This window comes from Aptenodytes patagonicus, chromosome 9, assembly GCF_965638725.1.
Source record: "Aptenodytes patagonicus chromosome 9, bAptPat1.pri.cur, whole genome shotgun sequence".
NCBI classification, from domain to species: domain Eukaryota; kingdom Metazoa; phylum Chordata; class Aves; order Sphenisciformes; family Spheniscidae; genus Aptenodytes; species Aptenodytes patagonicus.
The window spans coordinates 9,786,229-9,805,086 of NC_134957.1; the positions used below are offsets into that span (position 1 = coordinate 9,786,229).

The window sequence follows — 18,858 nt, forward strand, 5'->3', positions numbered from 1 at the left end:
GGTTATAACACTGCGGGGAGACACGGGTCTTACAAAGCAAAAGGTACAGGAAGCTTGCAAGAGCGGTGGAGCATCTCTCTAGGAGAAACCTATTGCTAGCAGCATCTGTGGTGGTCAGCTCTTCTCCCGCCTAACAAGCGCCATGCCTCGCCCAGTGAAGGGAGGTGCAAAACCACTAAGGAATAAATAGAAAATGTGTTTAGTTGCTGCTACAAACCAGCCTCCCGTGCGGTACCGCCAAGCTGAAGTCACCCCCGATCGCAGGGCGTATTTAACTTGCTGCCAGGTTTCTGCAGCTGTGTCTTTCCCAGCTCCAGCTTTTCCATCCGAATCTCCCTTTGCCTCCAGTTGCGTTGGTCTCCCCGTGCCCGAGCGCGCGGCCAGCGCAGAGATGCTCCGGCAAGCGCCGCGCCTGCATCCCTCCTCGCTGCCTTGCCGCGGGCAGAGGGACACTCTCGCCTCACACAGCACTCGTGAGTTTAACGCTCCCCTGGTCTTCCCAGGAAAGCCCTTCTTCCCGCCCGCACCACGGCTATAGACAGCCGACAAGATGACAGAACGAAACCTGCCCCGTATGTAAATGAGCCTGACACGCGCCTGAGAAATGAACATTTTCCTCCGGTGCAGCTGCTGCTGCTGCAGCACGGAGTGGAAGTCCCAAGTCGGTGGCTTTCACTGAACCGGGGTCAACTTTTTCATTCATCTTTCATAAATAGAATGTAAAACATACTTGCATGCAAGCAGGGACAACTGGCCCACATTAAACACTTTTTGCTGCAGAACTACTTGCATTATATTAAATTTGACTTTCTCACGACTGCCTTTTCTAAGACTTTCCTTTACCCATCTTGCACATGTGACTGCTGTGGCTGTTGGAAATACCAGATGTTGTCACTAAGGTGACTGTAGGGGGACTTTATTTTAAAACTGTTTGCATGGTAAGCAGCTGATATTATCTGAATCAGTCAGATACAAAAAAAACCAACCAGAGTTGATAAACGTAGAGGAAATTCAGATCTCTGTCCAAACTCTCTTAGGTTTGCCTTTTGCTTCAGCATGAAGAATTAACCTACAGGTCTAAGTGGGAAAAGTCTGTAGGTACCAACCAAGATGCCAAAGGCACATTTATAAAGGCAAAATTATATCCTGCTGCAATCCCCGATGTTTTTTCCTGTGCTTTGAGGTATAGGCGTTAAAATGTGAACATTTATTAATGAAGCTGATGTTCAACACTTGCCAGTGTGATTGCACCGAAACTGAAGTAGCTCTGGGTGGAAACAGAAAATCTTCTACAAAAGGAAACGGTTCGGGGGGGCAGCTTTTCTGTGTCTATTTGTGTAGTTTCTCTTGCATACCATTGAGTAACGAGTCCAATGAGACAGAGATGTCTTCCTTTCTTCCAGGGAGCCAGCATCTAACATAACCCATAGAGCAAAACGGCTCGTGAAATAATCCCGTTAAACTTCAGAAGCGATGATTGATAAGCCGTAGAGTTAATTAGCTTTCTGTTCGAAGACTTTCCAATTCTTTTATTAGTTCTCCACCCAACTTCTGATGCACAAACCTGCACAACTAATTCTAGAAATGTGAGTAATCTCTTCGTCATACAGGAAAACTAATTGGTGCTCACCTACTCGTTGGGTTTTATCCATCACTGGTAGGTAACTTGGGCCGAGGGCTTCAGTTTCCATTTGCTGGAGCTTGACTGGCACAAGTAACTGGGAGGGGGTTGTGGATGTGGCTGGTTTTTGGCAGTACCTGTCATGCCCTGGGGTTCCCTGGAGCTTCAGAGGTCACCCTCAGCAGCTGGTTAACCCCTTTGGGGCTTCCTGACAGCGGCACCCGCTTTGGGCAGGTTCCTCCCTTCTCCTCTGTAGATGGAGCCAAACCAGTTGGCCAAAACCAGTACATCCTCCCCGAGTGGTCAGAAATTGCCTTGCTGGGCTTGAAAAAATGCGGAGTATAGGTACAGGCAGAGCAGGCTGCGCTGGGAAAGCATCCAGAGCTGCTTAGTGGGGACTGGTACTTACAGAGGATGGGAGGGATGCTCTCTTTCATGTTGGTTTTCCATGGCGATGCTGAGGCCCTGTGAAGACGTGCCCGACTTTACTGTTACAGCAAACTCCTCAGCATGACGTGTCCGGGCTTCCCATCCAGGTCCTGGTCCTGCCAGGGTGTCCGAGCAAAACAACCGCGTTGTAGGTCCCTGGGCTGTGCCCAGGCAGCGGGACCAGGGCACCAGTGGCCGGGTGCATCCTCTCACTCCCGGAGAGCTCCTCTATTCCTCTTGGCTTCCCAGATACCAGCACCATCCCCTAGGACGTGGGCAGCCTGCCCGGCAGAGCGAGGGTGGCTTGTGAGGAGCTGCACAGCTTTGCCTTGGGTTGGTTTTCACTTTTTTTTCACCCAGAATGTCTCAACTTCTGGCCTGAAGTTTGCTCTGAAGCGCCAGCAGTGAGGAGCTTGGGTGACTTTGCGGTGCCATCGCTCGCTGCCCATACAGGTGTCCCGCTCCTGAAGATGCACATGTGCCCAGCTGGCACCGCTCTCGTGAACACTGCTTGGGCCGGGCTACGCCTGGCTGGGGAGCACCTACAGGGGCGTTTGCAAGATAAAGCCCTAAACCCGCATCACCCAGCTCTTCCTTCCAGTGATTTGTTTAATTTTTATTTTTTTTTTTTAAACAAGCTTGTCTTTCCTCTCATCTCTTGCCCAGGGGCTCCTATCACCCAGTCAGGGAGGCTGAATCATGCTCCTTTTCCTCTGGCTGCATTCCTGGGTGGGTAAATCCACCCTACCTCCATCGCTGGGCCATGAGACATGCAAAGGGAAGGACAAGGTGCAGTCCCAGCCCATCCGTCTGTTCAGAGCCCAGTGCACACACACGTGCACACTAGCATTTTTCCTGCTGCCCCCCCAGTGCCTGCATTTCCCCGTCCCCACTGCACAGCAATTTTCCTGCAACGCCACCCTCTGCTCCTTCCAGCCCGGCCCCGGGGCAGGGATGCGCTTGCAGCACCTTCTGCCTCTCCCTGCGGCTGCAGACCTGCAGCACGAGGGGTCCCAGGAAGCCCAGCTAAAGCCAAGGAGCAGCGAGGGTGCTCGCCCAGGGCACCCAGAAACACCCCTGCAAGAGCGGCCACCCTCGACGTGCGGGTAAAAACACGGCAATGTGAGAAACTGCGCCTTGGAAATCCCAAGCAGTAACATTGCAAAATTCAGCCAAATGTGCTATGTAAAAAACAGCAGGGTGCTAAAAAAAGCTCCAGAAAGAGGAAATTTTGTTTCGCATGCTCTGCTCGCTTCCCCTCGGTGCAGGGGGCTGGCTGCGGCAGTAGGTGCGAGACTGTCCCCAGGCGCGGCTTCCTTCTTCCCCTGAATGGTTTTTCCCCCCTATTTTGCCAAGGAGACCCCACAGTCAGCCACGTCAGGGCACTGGGTGAGGACTTCTCATTTGTAACTTAATGAGTCAGAAACACCAGGTAAGTTTTGTAGCCAACCTTTACAACCAGGGCTTGTTAACACTTGTTAAATCTGGGCACGTATTGCGTAAAGTATTTTCTATAGGGCAGCCATATATCCATACACTCCATATGAACAAGTGCAGGAGCTGGGGATGGGGGAAGCAGTCACAGCCACACCACCTGTGGGCTGCTGGGCTCTGCTCCGTGCCCACACCAGAGCCCATCACAGCCTCCATGAGTACTCAGGCTCCTCACCTGAGGGTGGTTATAACTGCCCGGGTCAACCCAGGACCCTCGTTAGCAAATCCTGTGGGGTTCACCCCAGGAAGCAAAGCCACAGCAGCTCTTAAAACACAGCTCGGTGGAGGAGAGTCTCTTAAATGAGTTTGGGGGAAAGCAGCCCGTGGCTGGGCACTGTTTGTAGGTGCTGCCCCTGCTGCAGCATCGTGCCCGGTCCCCTCTTGGAGCTTAGGTCCTTAGGGGACCTGGGATGCTGCCCAACACCTCCTGCTCCTCTCAGAACCAGGGTAAGAGATCAGCCCGGCTGGATCCTGCCACCGAGCACCATTCTTGCAAGGACTGCTGCTGGCCCAGGTGAGCAGTGGGTGCGTAGGCACCCCGTGTTTGGTGTGGGGCTGGTACTTACGCTATGAAAACCAGTAACGCCTGTGGCAGAGGTGACATGGGCAGAACAGCAGCGGGTGCTGCCCCTGGTGTCATCTGCTGACTTACCCTTTCAAGGGGAGGCTTGAGCGTGCTGCTGACTGGGACGTCTCTTCTATTTTTCCTCCTCCATGGCCTAAAATAAAAGGAGTATGTGCACAGGGGCAGCTTCAAACAGAAATGTAGTTTCCTGCTGAAGCTGCACAAGCAGAGGCGGTGCAGTGGTGGCTCTGTCCCTGCCTGTGCGGTCGTCAGGGGATGTGGGGACGTGGGAGCTGGCCCGGGGGCCGGAGCAGGGCAGCGGTGTCCTGTGCTGGGCTTCTCCCAGTAACCACTCGTTTTCTATGTCACTGGAAGCGCTGCTGTCCTATTTTGGCAGAGATTACTAGTAGTAGTAATTAATAGGTATTAACTGAAAATAGAAATGATAGAAATATAAACTGCTCACTGCATAGGGTTGCTTTTCAGTTCTTTTAAAAAATGTCAGGGGAGGATAAAGGCTTTTCTCCCTTGAAGCAGTTTTCTGGCAGACATCTGGGTTTTATATCTTCTTCCATGGGAGCAATGTTACCTCTTGCTGTGCTCACTGTGGAGATATCTCTCTTATCTCCTCTTTGGTAGCATCTGCCCACAGAGGCCACAGTGCTTATATTAGACATCCTTGGGGCCTCCTGTGTTTTGCTGTGCTTGTCCTGACACAGCAGAAACCCTGGCCCCCTGTGATCCCTGCCTGCCTTACCCCAGCCCGGGCACCTCCGGGGTCCCGTCCGCAGCACCTCCCAGCCCGGGTACCGGAGGATTCCAGAGCATCCCTCCCCTCGCCCAGCATCTGTTCTGCACCACGCACCAGACGTTCTGAGTTGCCGGAATAAATTTGCTAATGCTGTGTTTGCAAAGCGATACAGATGAGAGCAGCTTTTTCATTTTGTCTCAGTTGCAGAGTACCAGAGCAAGTGCCTGTTCATCCCATCCCATTTCTGTGGTTACCTGAAACATGAGTCACTAAAGGTGGTGAATGTTTGTTCCAGGGGAAGAAGCAGCCAAGATCTTACAGGTTAGGACTGTGGGGCATTGGCACAGCGGAAAGAAAAGGTTTCTTTCTATTTGTTCTTTCATTAATTTCTCATTTGCTCATTATTAAGGTAACTGTTTCCGTGGCACGCCTACCCTCTGCCTTGCCCGTGTCCATGCTGGGAGGAGCGGCAGAGCTGCCGGCATCTGCTTGAGGGAGACTCCCCCTCTGGCCCTGAAATTTTAGGAAGGGGCTGGAGCCCTGGGGGAGCTCACTGGGAAGAGGGGCTGGGCTGCGGTGGTGGGGGGCCGGCTGCGTGCTGGTGGGTGGTGAGGCAAGCAGGCAGCTGGGGACACCAGGGGGATTTTGGCTGGGTAAATTCCAAGCATATGCGGGGAAAAAATAAATGCTTGGCTTCAATGCCATGTGAAATACGCTGCTTTTGCCTTTTAATCCTTTGCAAAAGCTCTTGTCCTCCCTTGTTAATATCTTATCCTGGTTAAAAAGGGAAAATAAACCTGGAGCAGCAGTGTTGTGTATTAGCCTAATCCCCCACCCCTCTTCTCCCTTCCTGGCACACCCCGATGTCCCTGGTAGATGTGCATAGTAATGAGCACCAAAGCTGTGAGTTTTCCACCCAAACTGTCAGCACACGCCCCCCAGGGATGTGCAGCCACGTGCCTGCGCTCACCGGGCTGTGAGCAGTGCTGGTGGCACAGATAACCCTGCCTCCTCCTCTCCCCCGGTGGAAAATTGCCAGTGGAAAGTCAGCGTACTGCCTCTTGTGAGGAACAGACCACTTAAGAAAATCCATTGGACAAATACAGTGAGAAGAACCCCAGTGAGACTCGGAGTAATGAGTAAATCAGCCCAGTTATCCCCGTGCTTGTGGAGACGGGGCTGTACGGCCTCAAAAAGTCCACTTACAGACAAGTCCCTTCACAAGCAGCTGTGGGTTTTGCAAAGGTTAAGAATTGCCGCGGTTGGTGTTATTCTTAAAAGCAGCTTCTTGGTGCTCACCTAACAGTAACAGAAAATATGGTTTGAAACCTCATGGCTGGCCATTTTGGCTTAAGCCATACCCCTCCTTTCCCTCGGATACACAGAGCATTTCATGAGCACTTACAGGGGCTCGCTCTTCTGATAAATGGAGATGTTGGCTCCTCACCCATACCTGGGCTTAGCCTGCATCTCCTGGCTTCTACTCCTTTACTTTTGGAGATTCACGGGGGTCGGTGGTTAACGCTGCACCCTCCTGCCTCTTGGGCGGGTGTCCCCATCCCCTCTCGGTACTTCTGGTGTGAGTAAGAAGAGGCACCAAGTCTATGTTGCAATAATCACGAGAAGTATGATTTAAACCCGTTAGCCTGAACCAAAGGTAACCGGGGATAAAAGAATATCAGTCCTACCTTTGCCGTCTCGGCAGGCTGCTCTGGTGTGACCCCGTGGGTGCCAGCAGCGGGTCCCCACCCCTCTCGACGTGCAAAGCAAAAGTGCAACTGCCGAGAGCAGCAGCCTGTGCCCGCGCGGGAGGGGAGCGGGGCCCTCCCCAGCCGGCAGCGCTCTCTGTGCTGCTCCTCCTGCCTGTGGGTCCGAGCTGGACCTGACCCTTTTTCTTTCTTTCTTTTTTTTTTTTGTGGTTATATATATACACACACACAAAGGCGCTATTGGTTTCGGGGTGTTTTGGAAACTGCCGCCGCTGCACGGCAGTCGCTGTTTGCTGCGAGGCTGCTGTCGCCCCAGCAGCCTCCCCCGCTGCCGGTGGTGGGGGGCCCAAGGGGCTCGACGCCCCGGCAGCACCCGGCTGAAGCAGCGCAGGCTCCCACAGGCAAGTGCCTGCTCGCAGAGCCCCCTTCTGCTAAAGACACACAGCTAACGAGGCGGCTGAAGCGAGATGCCGCAGCGGTTATTTTTCCTCTCCCTTCCCCAGCTTTCTCGGAAAGGTTCCTTCGCTCTCGTCTGGACACTTTCACCCCTGCGCCGCAGGTCCCTGCACCCAGCGCTTCGGGGGGGGGCTTCAGAAAGCTGCACTGAAGCTGATCACGGTCTGGTTTGGGCTTCCCCAAAAGCGGGAGGTTCTCCACGGTCATTATCTTCTTATTCAGTGGATTTCTGCAGCTCGTGCGGAGCAAACCAGGGCCAGAGCCGAGGACTCTTCTCCTCCAAATGAACGCTTGTGCCACGAGGCGGTGTCGCCCATCACCGTGGCCCCCCGGCTCCAGGCCCCTGCACCCGCTGGGTGCTCGGCAGGCGATGGCCATCGGCAGAGGGCAGCGCTGGCCGCCGCACAGGCTGCTCGCTTGCCTGCGTACGCCCAGCGATTTTATGACTTTGAAAAGTAGCACTTCTGTAGTTATCCGTCTGGGGACTCTAGCTCAAGAAGTATTTAAAAAAAAAAAAAATTTAAGATCAAGAGGGATCGAGGATTCTTGATTCAATTGGTTATTTTGAAAAAATTACTTTTTTAAACCATTTCCGTAGCAATTCAACCTAAAATTATTTGCAACTTTTTAACTTGCATTTATTCATTTTTCTTGCGTGTCTGCTCAGGAGACCAGGACTTATTTGGCAGCATGACTTGTGGAGAGGGTCGCAGCTCTGCAGAAGGGCCGTACAGGTGCCCGGGGGCCAGGCAGCGCGGCCCACTGCGCTGTCCCCCCCACAGCATCACGTGCTCGCGGCAGGTACCAGGGTCTCAGTGACACCTACCCCTTTAAAGCATTATTGATTTACTCATATAACAATTCCAGCCTACAGCAGGGTTCTGTAGCTCTGTGTACTTCTTTTCATTGTGGTTTATAGGAAATTAATCTCTTGGGCACGTGGTGGGCTTTTACAGGCCCACAGTGCGCCAGGTTTGTCATCCCTGCGGTGGCACAGCTCCTCGCTGGGGCTTTGCAGCTTGCACCTCCTGAAACATGCAGGCGCTTGCCTGTTTCAGCAGTTAATGCTCCTACTAGTTAAAGCTTCTAGCCTTTTTTTGAAGCCTGCTGATTACTTAACGTGCCTTAATTAATCTTGTGTGGGAGCCAGAGCTTTCAGCACTGTGGGATTTTCACCGCGGAGTTGTCCCCTTGGGTGCGGGGATGGATTAATCTGCTGATGCTTTTGGACTAGAAGCAGCGGAGGTTTGGGGTTTATTGCTTAAATGGGGCTTGTTGCTGTTGCGGTCTCCTGGGAGGTGCGCTGAGACTTCGGAGGAGGATGCCAGCTCGGTTCACGTTAGTCCTGGAGCGTTTCCATAATTGCAGCGGGATCTGGGATGCAAAGCTTTCCCCGTGCTTGCCAGCACCTCCCGGCAGCTGCCTCTGCCATGCGCGCTCATGCTTTGCAAAGTGTTTTCACTGTAGTGATTTAAAGAAAAACCTTTTATTTCCTCCCCGCTCACCCCAAAATCGTGTGATGTGAAACCTGGCAGTCCCCGGGCTCTGCCCCTGCCCTGCCAGCCTTTCCCTGCGTGACCCTGGCCCTCGCCTGCCTCCGCAGAGGGGACTGTGGGGCTGCGGGGGACGGCTTGGACACCACTTTAATAGACAGCAGAGATGAGGCCAGTACCAAGAATAACAGCAGTACCACCCCCCCGTGGCTGAACAGCACCTGGGCCCTGAAGATGATCTCTTTTCTTTTCTTTTCCTAATCAAATGTGTGATGGATGCTCAATTTTGCACTTTCATTTCTGCAGAAGCCAGCCTATTTATAAGAAAGCATAGCCTGCGCTTGGGGCAGCAAGTGTATTTACTGTACAGATAGACTTTTTGTTTCAAAAACACCTTTCAGAGCATAACCATATCCTGTTTTGCTGATGCCGTGCTCTGCATGCAGCCGGCATGCATCGCTGCCAGCATCCATCCCGTTTCCCGTCACTCCAGGAGCTGTCGCGTGCGGCGGTGCCGGCTCAGCCCCTTCTCGGGGTGCGTGGGTGGGAACCCGAGGGCGCCTTCCCCAGCTCGCTTTTACCGGCAGCCAAATGCCAGTCTCCGAGTCGTGCCGTCCCCCGGCACGGGGCGCGCAGTGGCAGCGCTGGCTGGACCCTCCCCAAACCTGCCATAGTTGAGGCCACCAAAAACCAGGAGAACTTGGAGCTGGGCACCAAATCACAAAGCAATTATTTTACAGTATAAGATAAAATTTTATCTAATACTTATATTCTTCTATTACTTATATTTTTATCTCATACTTACCTTTTTATCTTATAAAAATTGGAAATTTTCTGTTCATCTAAGCTTGTGCCTCATGACCGTGTAGGAGAGCCTCAGGCAGAAACAGCTAAGGTCTTTCTGGTCTGCACTGTCAGTCTTTAATAGAAGTAATTCCTGAGCATAGGCTGCACGTCTGTCTTCTCTCCACGTGGCTGGTGATGCTTTGCTTGGTGGTGACCCAGGAGGAGCCTGGGGAAGGGCACGCACCAGGCAGGAGCATGTTTGCAAAGGGGGAGCAGGCACAGGGCCCCAGCCCCACTGCCCGCGGATGTGCCGGGCTCTCGCCTGCAGCTCCCAGCATCAGCGGAGCTCGCATGGAGCCAGGGACACAGCTGTGCTGCTTTCACTGGGCCGGGGGCTGAAAAGTTCTGGATTTTCCTCCCCAGCCTCAGTGCCTGCCCTGTCCACCTACAGCAGGAAAATTTTCTTTAAAAAACAAAAAAACCCCCGTTAAGAGGAGCAGGACTGAGCAATTGGCGTGGCAATTCCTGCTGGAAAGGACTTGCTGACTGCGGCAAGTTTGAGGCTTTGACTGTTTCTTGGGGGAGAGCTAACCCTTACAGTGCTGACCGCGGCTGTGGCATGGAGGCAGAGTTCCCAAAACCTTTCTCTTGTGCCGTGAACAGGACCTTGCGGTGCATGAGGGACTGACGGACAGCCCTGGGTCTCTAAAATGGTGTTGTCCCATTGAACACCAGTGACTTGGGCTTCACAGGGTGTTGCTGGCTGAGCCCGTGAATCAAAATTGGAGTCGGGTCTGATGAAATCATGCCTGTCTGGAAAACCGCTCCCTGGCTCGGGTTGGTTTGAAGCAGCAAAATTTGCTTTCTGTGTGTTTAGGTTGCACTCAGAATTGAAGTTGTTGCGTTTGTTCCTTTGCCAGGCGCAGCACTTTCCCCTCTCTTCGGTGCGAGGTGGATGGAGAAGCAGCTCGTTGCCAGCAGTGGTGGCTAGTAGCACTGCGCCAAAAATCATGAGAGTCTGAGTCTCGCTACCAGATAGGTGGTGCGAGCTCTGCCGAGAGCTGAGGCTGAGTGGTTTTCCAGAGGCAAAGTCACTTTGCTGGGGCTGGACTGGGAGCATGTGGTCATGGAGGGAGGAAAAAGGTATTTTTAGCAAAGAGAAAAGCAACCATCCCTCCTTCCCTGCGGTGCCCTAGAAAGAGCTGTGCACAAGAGACGTCTTCTTGGATATTCCCAAGTACTGCATCATTTTAGGTATGTGTAAGTGTAGTATGTCTGCGGGGTTGTGTGTGTATGTGGATGGACACACATATATAAAAGCAACTAAGCAGTTCTAGTTCTAAAGGATTAAGCTATATAGAATAATTAATTGCAGGTGAAAAGCTCAGGATAGGCGGTTGTCGTCGGTGCCAGCAGAGGTCCGGCTGAGCTGCCTGCTTTGCTGCTCTCCCTGCCACTGCAGCCTCTCGCCCTTCCTGTGAGGGCGTTTCGGAAGCCCTCCTGCCAGCACGCCTTGCTGGGGAGGAAATAATCACAGCCAAAATCATCAACCAGTGGCTTATCGGTCTGAGCTCTCAGGCTGGCTGAGGCCAGAGCGTTGTGCCACGTATTCTTCCATCGGAAGAGCTGAGGATGGTACGTGGGAATGAGAGTGCCCTGGTTAAGGGACGTGCTCTTGGTGCTGTTCCCACTGGCCCTGCTCACGAGAGCATGGCCAGGGTCTGTAATACATTACCTTGAAATTAATGAGGCTAAAGCGCAGTGGTGGGGTTATTACTGGCTGATTTTGCCGTGTGAATAAAAGGTTTAATGCCCACAGGTAATGGCTTTGAGAAAGAAATCCTGAAAAGATCTTAATTCCCCCTGTTCTGTTCTCCCCCCACATGTCAGCTCCCAGTCCCTTGCTCTCCCTTCTCTTCAACCTTGAGCTTTTCCCTCGTGAGAAGTTAGCTCACATCTTGGCCTCGGCAAAACAAATCCTCAATGTGGCAGCTTTGTACCTAAACCCGCTTAGGAGCACCGCAGAGCCAGACATCCCCCAGCCCATGCTGACCTGCTGCCCCACGAGGCACCTGAACTACCACTGGTGAAACCCACTGCTCCTGCGTCTCTGCACCGGGGACCAGCAGCATCCCTCTCCATCTGTCCCCGCCTCGCTGCAGCATCCGGGCAGCAGAGCTCCCGCTGACCCCAAATCCCCGCGGTTTGGGTCCCGGTGCCCAGCCAGGGTGTTTGTGGCAGCGGGTCTTGGTGGGCTGTGATAAAACAGGAGGGCTGGCAGGTGTCTCGTGGCCTCCAAAGGGCAGAAAGCACCAGTCTGCACTGGAAAAGGATATTTCCTCAGGGTTTGGTTTGGGTAAAACCCAGCAAAATCCTTGCTGTGCCTATAACCCAGAAAGGGATTTTTCTGCTGTATTTCCAATGCAACCTGCGGCGCAGGCAAGCCCGAGGGGCGGCAGGGCAGCCCGAGTAAGGGCTGCTGCTGTGTCTCTGAGTGGCAGATTAGTAAAAGTTCTTGTTTTGCTTTCTTTTTCCTGTTTTCTTTTCGGAAGGGGGAAGCTGCATTGCAGAAATTGTAGAAAAGCTGTGCAATCTGAAAACAAACGGGAAAAGTCCCACCGGTAACTGGTGCTACTGGGAAACCTGGAGCTGGCGCTGCCAGTAAGGTCGGAGCTGCAATCTGGGCTTTGTGGTCAGTCAGCAGGACTTATAAATAACCTGTGGTTATTGAGGGCTACCTGGATGTCCACCCCAGCTACTCAGGGTTGTACCGTTCCTGAAAGACACTCACAGGCTAAAACCATGCTCCTGGTTAAGGTGCTGGTGGTGTGACTTGTCCTGTCTGTGCCGGGTCTTGCCAGCCAAGGCATCGGCGAGGCTTTGCTTGGGCTTCCTGTTTTGCCTGCACACGCTGCTGGGTTTGTGCCATCTGAAGCAGCTTTTTTCAGCCCTGAAAACTCGCCCCCCCCCCCCCCCCCCCCCCCCCCCCCAAGCAAACAAGGAACATGTGTCCTTTTGTTGTTGTGGGTTTTTTTGTGAGAGGAGGAGATTTGGGACAGAGCTGCAGGGCAGTGTGTTTTCTGCCCGTCTCTGGCACACTGTAAGCACCAAAGCAAATTCCTCCAGGTTGTCTGGATCTCCCCTCACCTTTCTAAGACCAGCCTTGGCAATGTGAGGGTAAACCACCGCCTGCTCTGTGCTTCCCAGAAACGCTGCATGGGTTGGAAATGTGCATCCAATCATCAGCAAAGCTGTTTTCTATCAAACTCCCTCTGCCTACGTTTACTTATATAATTCCCCGAGGGTTTTTTGGCATTGCAGTCGTTGATGCCTTAGCCCACAAGGAGGAAACCTTGCAACCCCCGCGCTGGCTGCTGTGCAAGGGGCTGCGGTGGCAACGGGGCCTCTCTGAGCCCCAAACCGGGGTCCCCCACTCTGCAGATTGTACCGTTGCTTTGAGAGCAGACGTGGTGCATAATGAGACTATTTACAAGCACTTAAAATAATACCCATGATGCCAAAATACGTGTTGAGATCACTTTATTTCCTCCCAAATTTGAAGCCTTAAGGATGCACTTGGGTCAGTTTTGTAAACTTTTCTTGGTACCCAGCAAGGGCTGGGACCTTTTCTGGTTTTTAAAGCAAAACTGAGAGGCTTAGGTAACATCTTAATCTATGACCACAGGCTTTAGCAAAATGCCAAATAACACAAGACTCCTAATAAAGACACAAGAGACAGCAACGCCAGCTACTAGTCCTCCCTTCTGCGGCTCGCCCCGGGTCTCTGCAAGCAGACGTGCCCTGGGAGACATCCTTCATCCTTCCTCCTCTTTGCTTGTGGCATATCCAGTCACAGCCTGTCTTCCAAGTATTCATCCCCCCATAATCAGTTGAGCATCCCATAGCTCCCGGGAGCCAGGCGGACTCCCTCGCTCAGCTCTGGGTGCCTTTTTCAATAGCGTGAGCTGACCCCAAGTTTGTTTGAAAACTCCCTTTAACACTGATGTGGATATAGGTTAATACTCTTTGCTTGATATATGTTGGTAAAGTTATAGTCTTGCAGTCCAGATTAGGCTAGATTAGGTTCAGATGATTGGTGGGTTTTTTTTTTTTTTGCAATGGAAAGAGGTTCAGTTTACATGGAGATAACTAACTGTCCTGATCTAGAGCCTCACACGAGCATGGTGGATGCTGTAAATCATCACGGGCCGCAGGTAGCTGCAGTCAGGGCTGAAACTTCCCCGGTGCTACCTCCCTGAGCTGCGCTGAGGCTGAGCCGCCCGCTTACAACTCAGTATTCAGAAGGATTTTAAAAAATGACAAATATGTAGAAGCACTGGAACAACAGAAATGAGAGGGACCCGAACCCGGCTGCAGTTCAGCATGGGAGAAGTACTGGCATCGACGACAGCTGTTTTGGGTATTTTAACGATATCGCGATGAAGAACACTGTAAGGCAAACAGTCCCCAGCAGCAACAATGCAACCAGCAAGTCTTTTTGCATCAAAATATCCTTCTAGGTCAGATCCTGGCATCTGTGGCACACAAGGGTAATTCAAGACTTATTTGGAGGCCTAACGCAATCTTCACTCAAGCTATGAGAAGCACCTACATGGACAGAAATGGCTTATGTTTCAAGAGATGGACTCCAGCAGAAGCTCGTCGGGTGGCATGGGGGGGATTTCCATGCTGTTTATTCGGCCAAAGAACTTGGGAAGAGACCAAAACTTAAAGCGTGGAAGATTTCTCTTCATACGAATGTCGTGGCCGGTTTCGGTGACGGAGAAGCTGCTCCCGTGGCGCACGAACCAAGCCCGCAGGGTGGCACAGCTGTGGTGCAGCAGCTGGTCCTGGAACTCGGAGGTCATGAAGTAGTAGAGGACCGGGTCCAGGCAGCAGTTGAGGCTCGCCAGGCAGAGGGAAATGGGGTGGAAGCGGAGTGTGCTCCTGTGAACAGCACAGTCCTGGATGATGTTCTCTATCACCATCATGAAGAAAGGGAAGTTGATGTGGTAGGGGGTGAAGCAGATGAAGAAGACAGCCGCGCACATCAAGACCATGCGCAAAGCCTTCTGCTTCTCGCTGGCGTTTTGCAGCTGCATTGGACACTCCCGCAGGGACTGCCACATCTTCCAAGTGCAGCAGGCAATGATGCCGAAGGGGATGACAAACCCAAACAGCTCCGCCACCGTCACCAGCGCAATGGAGGCTCCTGGGCTCAGCTGCTTCACCCCCAGGTCTGAGAAGCACGTGTTTGTGCTGTTTGACAAGGCTGGGCTCCTCACTACGAGCAGGGGTAAGCACGCTGCCCCGACGAAGAGCCAGACGGCAGCGCTGATGGCTGCGTCATACCGCCGCTTCCAGTCCTTGGCTTTGAAGGGATGGAGGAGGAAGAGGTACCGCTGGATGCTGATGCAGGTGAGGAAGCAAATGCTGGCGTACATGTTGAGATACTTCAGGTAGAAGCACAGCTGGCAAAGAAAACTTCCAAATGGCCAGGCGTGGTTTATGTAGTAATACATCCGTAAGGGCAGCGAGAGGACGTGAGCCAGGTCGGCCACGGCCAGGTTGATCATGAAGATGATGGCTTTGCTCTTCTTGCTGATGAAGCGGCACAAGACCCACAGGGCAGCGCTGTTGGCCAGGAGGCCGGGGATGAATATGAGGGTGTAGGTGGTTGCGTACAGGGTGGACTGGAAGGACATCTGGGGATCGGTACAGTTCCCGGAGGATGCGTTGCTCTCCATCTCGGCTGACTTTCTTTGCTCATGGGGTGATTAAGGCGGATGGAGAGTTTCTGTAGGGAGTAAAAACAGATGCTGTGAAGCCAAGAACTTCCCAGTATTTCCCCACATGGAGTAAATGTGCTTCAGTACAGAAGAATAAGTTGCGTGTAGGTGTGTGTACAGTGTGTGTGCGCAGGTGTATGTGCAAGATGGGGGGGGGATGTTGGGAAGAGTGCAGGGCCAGACCCTGCGTACAGGCAGCGATCCCGGCTTCTCCTGCGCAGCTCCTTTCAGATGTGCTCTGCAGGATTTCATACCCTGCCACCCCCTAAGGCGATGCCACAATTACAGTGACATTGCAATTGAGCTCCGTAGCATTAATCTCTTTCTTGCTAATGCCAGAGAGCTTCTTCAGCTCCCCGGAGTTTTTCAAGACCATTTTACTGCATATAGTTTTCTGTCAAACTCCCATCAAATTGGTTCTCTCCAATACATCTAGAAGCCATTTCGGTGGGACTGTAAATAAATAGGGACTTTAAATGGATCTAGACACTGCCTTTTCAGATCCATGCAGTGGTCCGATGTGAATCGGCAGCGAGGGCAATAATTAGCATCAGCAAATGATGGTGCTGGCAGGCAGCCGACCGGAGCAGAGGCCAGTGGGAGAGGTGCAGACAGATCTATCAGAGCTCTGGCTCCAGATTTAAGGCTGGATTTATAAGCTAATAGCTGGCCGAACACATGCCAGTTGCTCTGCTGGTCCTGCTAACTCAATTCTGGCACTCATGGCACACTGTGCAGGCATTGTGTTGTAGCAACAGAAATTATCCTCCAGCAACAGTTCAGGACGTGAAGGAAGATAAATACATCTGTCTTTTAGTTAGAGCAGAAATTCTTTTCATCCATTTACCCGTTTCACCTCATCCAGCCAGTGCTGAGGGTATTAGTGGGTCAGAGGGAGCTGCACAGCTCTCGGAGAGGTGATGGATTTTGCCGTTCGTGAGCAGAGCCTGCGGGGAAACGGTCCACTCTTTTGGGAAGAGGCGATTCGGCAGCAGCGGGTGACAAACCAAGGGCCTGTAGCATCATCTGCAACAAAACAGTGCAATTTTCCCCTTGGAAATGGAGCCTGTAGCTGCCTGCAAGGTGTCAGGCAGCCTGCCCTTCCCTTTCAGGAGACCAGAGCCTGATCTGGCAGAGTCCTGAGCACCTCTTGCCGTTGCCACCGAGCCCCTCGATAGCGATATTTAATTCAGCAGCAGCCAGTGGTGCTGTTTCCCACAGCCCTGAGCCTGGCATTTGCCACAGGGATGGATGTCTAAAAGCTAATTGCCCGCAGTGGGGACCAGGCTTCTGCACAGAGCCTGGCATTGCTTTGAGGCGCAGGGTGAAGGCTCCTCTACCCTGCTCCTCCTCACCTAGGCAGATCTTCAGAGGGGTTGCCACGTTTTCAGTTTCAGGAGGAAGGTTATACACGTATACGGATATATTGATATATAAAATATAGCCGGCAGCCTCTCGGCTGGCTGCCTGCCGCCTGTACCTCTGACGCGAGAAGGGTCGGTGCATTTACCCACATTTCTGTGCATGTGCGGTGCTTATGCCCTGCTTTCTGAACTGAGGTCTTGCCAAACTGCCATCTCCCATTTGCTTATTTCTCCAGGGTTTAGGCTGCAAAAAAGCAAGGCTGAAGTGAAACCCCGGCTGCAGGTGGGCTGCTGGGCTAATGCACTTTTTGGCTGCTGACTATGCTTGAGCCGGCAGCCCTGGGTCAGAGGTTGCTCATTTCTCTGCTGGGACGGGGCAGCAGGCAGGGGAGCGGGGATATCTGGCACGAGGGGACAGCTGGAAAGAAAACCCTTCGGTCCATGCAGCATCCCCACGTGCTCCTCACCCGCCTGAAAACCCACGAGGCCGGTGCCCTTTGCACCAAGTCTGTTTAACCCTGGAAAAGTAGTGGCAGGACACCTTGTCTTCACATCTCTGCAGAAAATAGGGAGGGGAAAACTGCCGGGGAGCGTGGGGAACGCGGCTATTCCCAGCTCTTGTCACACCTTTCCAGTGGCAGAGGTGGCACTTGCTGGTCTGGGCTTGTGAAAGGGATTATAGAGTGCCCAGTGTCCCTGTCCCACCATCTCCTCCCTGCCACGCATCTCAGCCCAAATCCTAAACCTTGTCCCTGCAGACGTGACCACAGGGAGCCTCCTTGCTGGTTTTCTCCATTTTTTTGGCTTTCCCTGGGAGCCCGGGAGTGCCTGTTTCTCATCGGGAGGGCCGGGTGTCGCTCCTGGTACCTGACACTTTCAGTTTTTAGGTGACGGGGCTTGTCAGGGCACCTGGCAAGAAAGCAGCGGGGAGCTCCCCGCCGAGCCGCCGCCGGTCTGGGTTCAGGCCAGTGCTCATTCACTACAATGCTTCCTGAAAGAGCGGATTTTTTTATTTACTATTATTTTTCAGTTTTCACTCTGTGAGGAGCCTCCCCTCCTGCCTGCACCTTGCCCCGAGCCCCTCCAGCTCCCCCCATGTACTTCCGTCAGTGACGCCGGTGCCGGGGCAGAGATGCTCCCTTGGGCTTTGGCAGGGGTTTTGCTCAGCGACTTTATAAAGCTTGTACGAAATACTCCCCGCCGTTCCTTGATTGTTTTCCTATTTCATCCACGCACGGACTTACACACGGGCAGGAGCTGGGGAGGTGGGGTTTTTTTTAACTGGTAAAGCTGAGTTTTATCCAGCTGCACGCTGAAATTACAGAGGGAAGACGGGCATCACTGCCAGAGGGGTAAGATGACTGGTTGTGGATGTAGCACTGCAATTCATTAAACATCAAGTAACTTTGCAATTAATTAGGAGGTTATTAAAACACCCGTGTGTCTTTTTCCGAGTATGTTAGCAGTATCTGTTCCCGGAGGCGTATGTGGCTGTCATTGTTGGAAATCGCCTGGCTACTCTGAATCACTCTGCGCCCCACCCAGCCCTACACTGCTGCGGTATTGCATTTACTACTCCCAGATTCACTGGCAAACTCGCCCTCATCTTTTCCATGGGTTGGTTGGACAAACCGGGCTAAAGCTGCGCTCCAGGCGCGGCTGGAGAGAGCCCCCGGCTTCGGGAGCCCCGGAGCCGGGGTGCAGTTGGGGGGCCGGGGCAGAGCTGCCCCCCTCAGCCCTGCTCAAGCCTGGGATGCTGGAGGGAAAAGCAGTCTAGGGGAAAGAAGAAAAAAAAGCCACTTTTGGCTTGAAATAAGCTCCTGATTTGAAGTAGCAGGGGCTTTCTGGCACTTGTGTTTTAAACAATAATTTTGCTTGTTTAATCTAGGCACTAATAGGAAACACGTAAACAGAGCTGATGGGTTATGGCAGCTTCTGTCAGTAATGACAAAATGGAAGTATTTTGGGTAAAACAGGCTTTCCCTGTGTGCTGCCGCACACAGCAGCCTGCTTGGATGCTCCGAGCTCCACTCACCCACCCCTCGGAGCCGAGCGAGACAGAAATACGTAGGCACAGTCAGAAGCTGCTGAGGATGTTGCACCAGCCTCTGCCTGATAAGATCTCTTGAGGAAGAACTAAAAAAAAAGTGATAACGTTGCTCAAAACTGTGATAGCTTCAACCTACTGAAGAAAACACGCAGCAGAAATCAAGCTTACCTTCCCGTGACTGCCATCCTTCTGGGGGGTGACATCCATGCTAGAGAGCAGGAGGAGCGAGCTTTCTGCTTTTATTTCCCACCGATTTTCGCAGCAATCCCACCCCCAGCGACTCCTCGTTAAACTTCCACATGTTTTCGGAGGGCTGGAATCCTGCCGGCATCTGCAGCCCAGTACAGTGGC

At 52.7% G+C, this 18,858-nt stretch overlaps 1 protein-coding gene across 2 annotated transcripts; it reads right to left on the minus strand.

The window, feature by feature from the left end:
• Nucleotides 1-12,834: 12,834 nt before the first annotated feature.
• LOC143164451 (putative P2Y purinoceptor 10) lies at nt 12,835-18,858 on the minus strand. Of its 2 annotated transcripts, none has more exons than XM_076347074.1 (2): nt 18,676-18,858; nt 12,835-15,101 (listed from the first exon to the last, which is right to left on the minus strand). In XM_076347074.1, exon 2 carries the CDS (start codon nt 15,049-15,051, stop codon nt 13,939-13,941), a length of 1,113 nt encoding a protein of 370 aa, XP_076203189.1. In that variant the 5' UTR covers nt 15,052-15,101; nt 18,676-18,858; the 3' UTR covers nt 12,835-13,938. The 2 variants fall into 2 exon arrangements, 1 of the variants encoding a protein (XP_076203189.1); XR_012996079.1 differs by lacking the exon at nt 12,835-15,101 and adding an exon at nt 15,988-16,119.

Bases quoted from the DNA above. Each gene is read 5' to 3' on its own strand.
- LOC143164451 (XM_076347074.1), bottom strand. From the start codon at position 15,051: ATGGAGAGCAACGCATCCTCCGGGAACTGTACCGATCCCCAGATGTCC.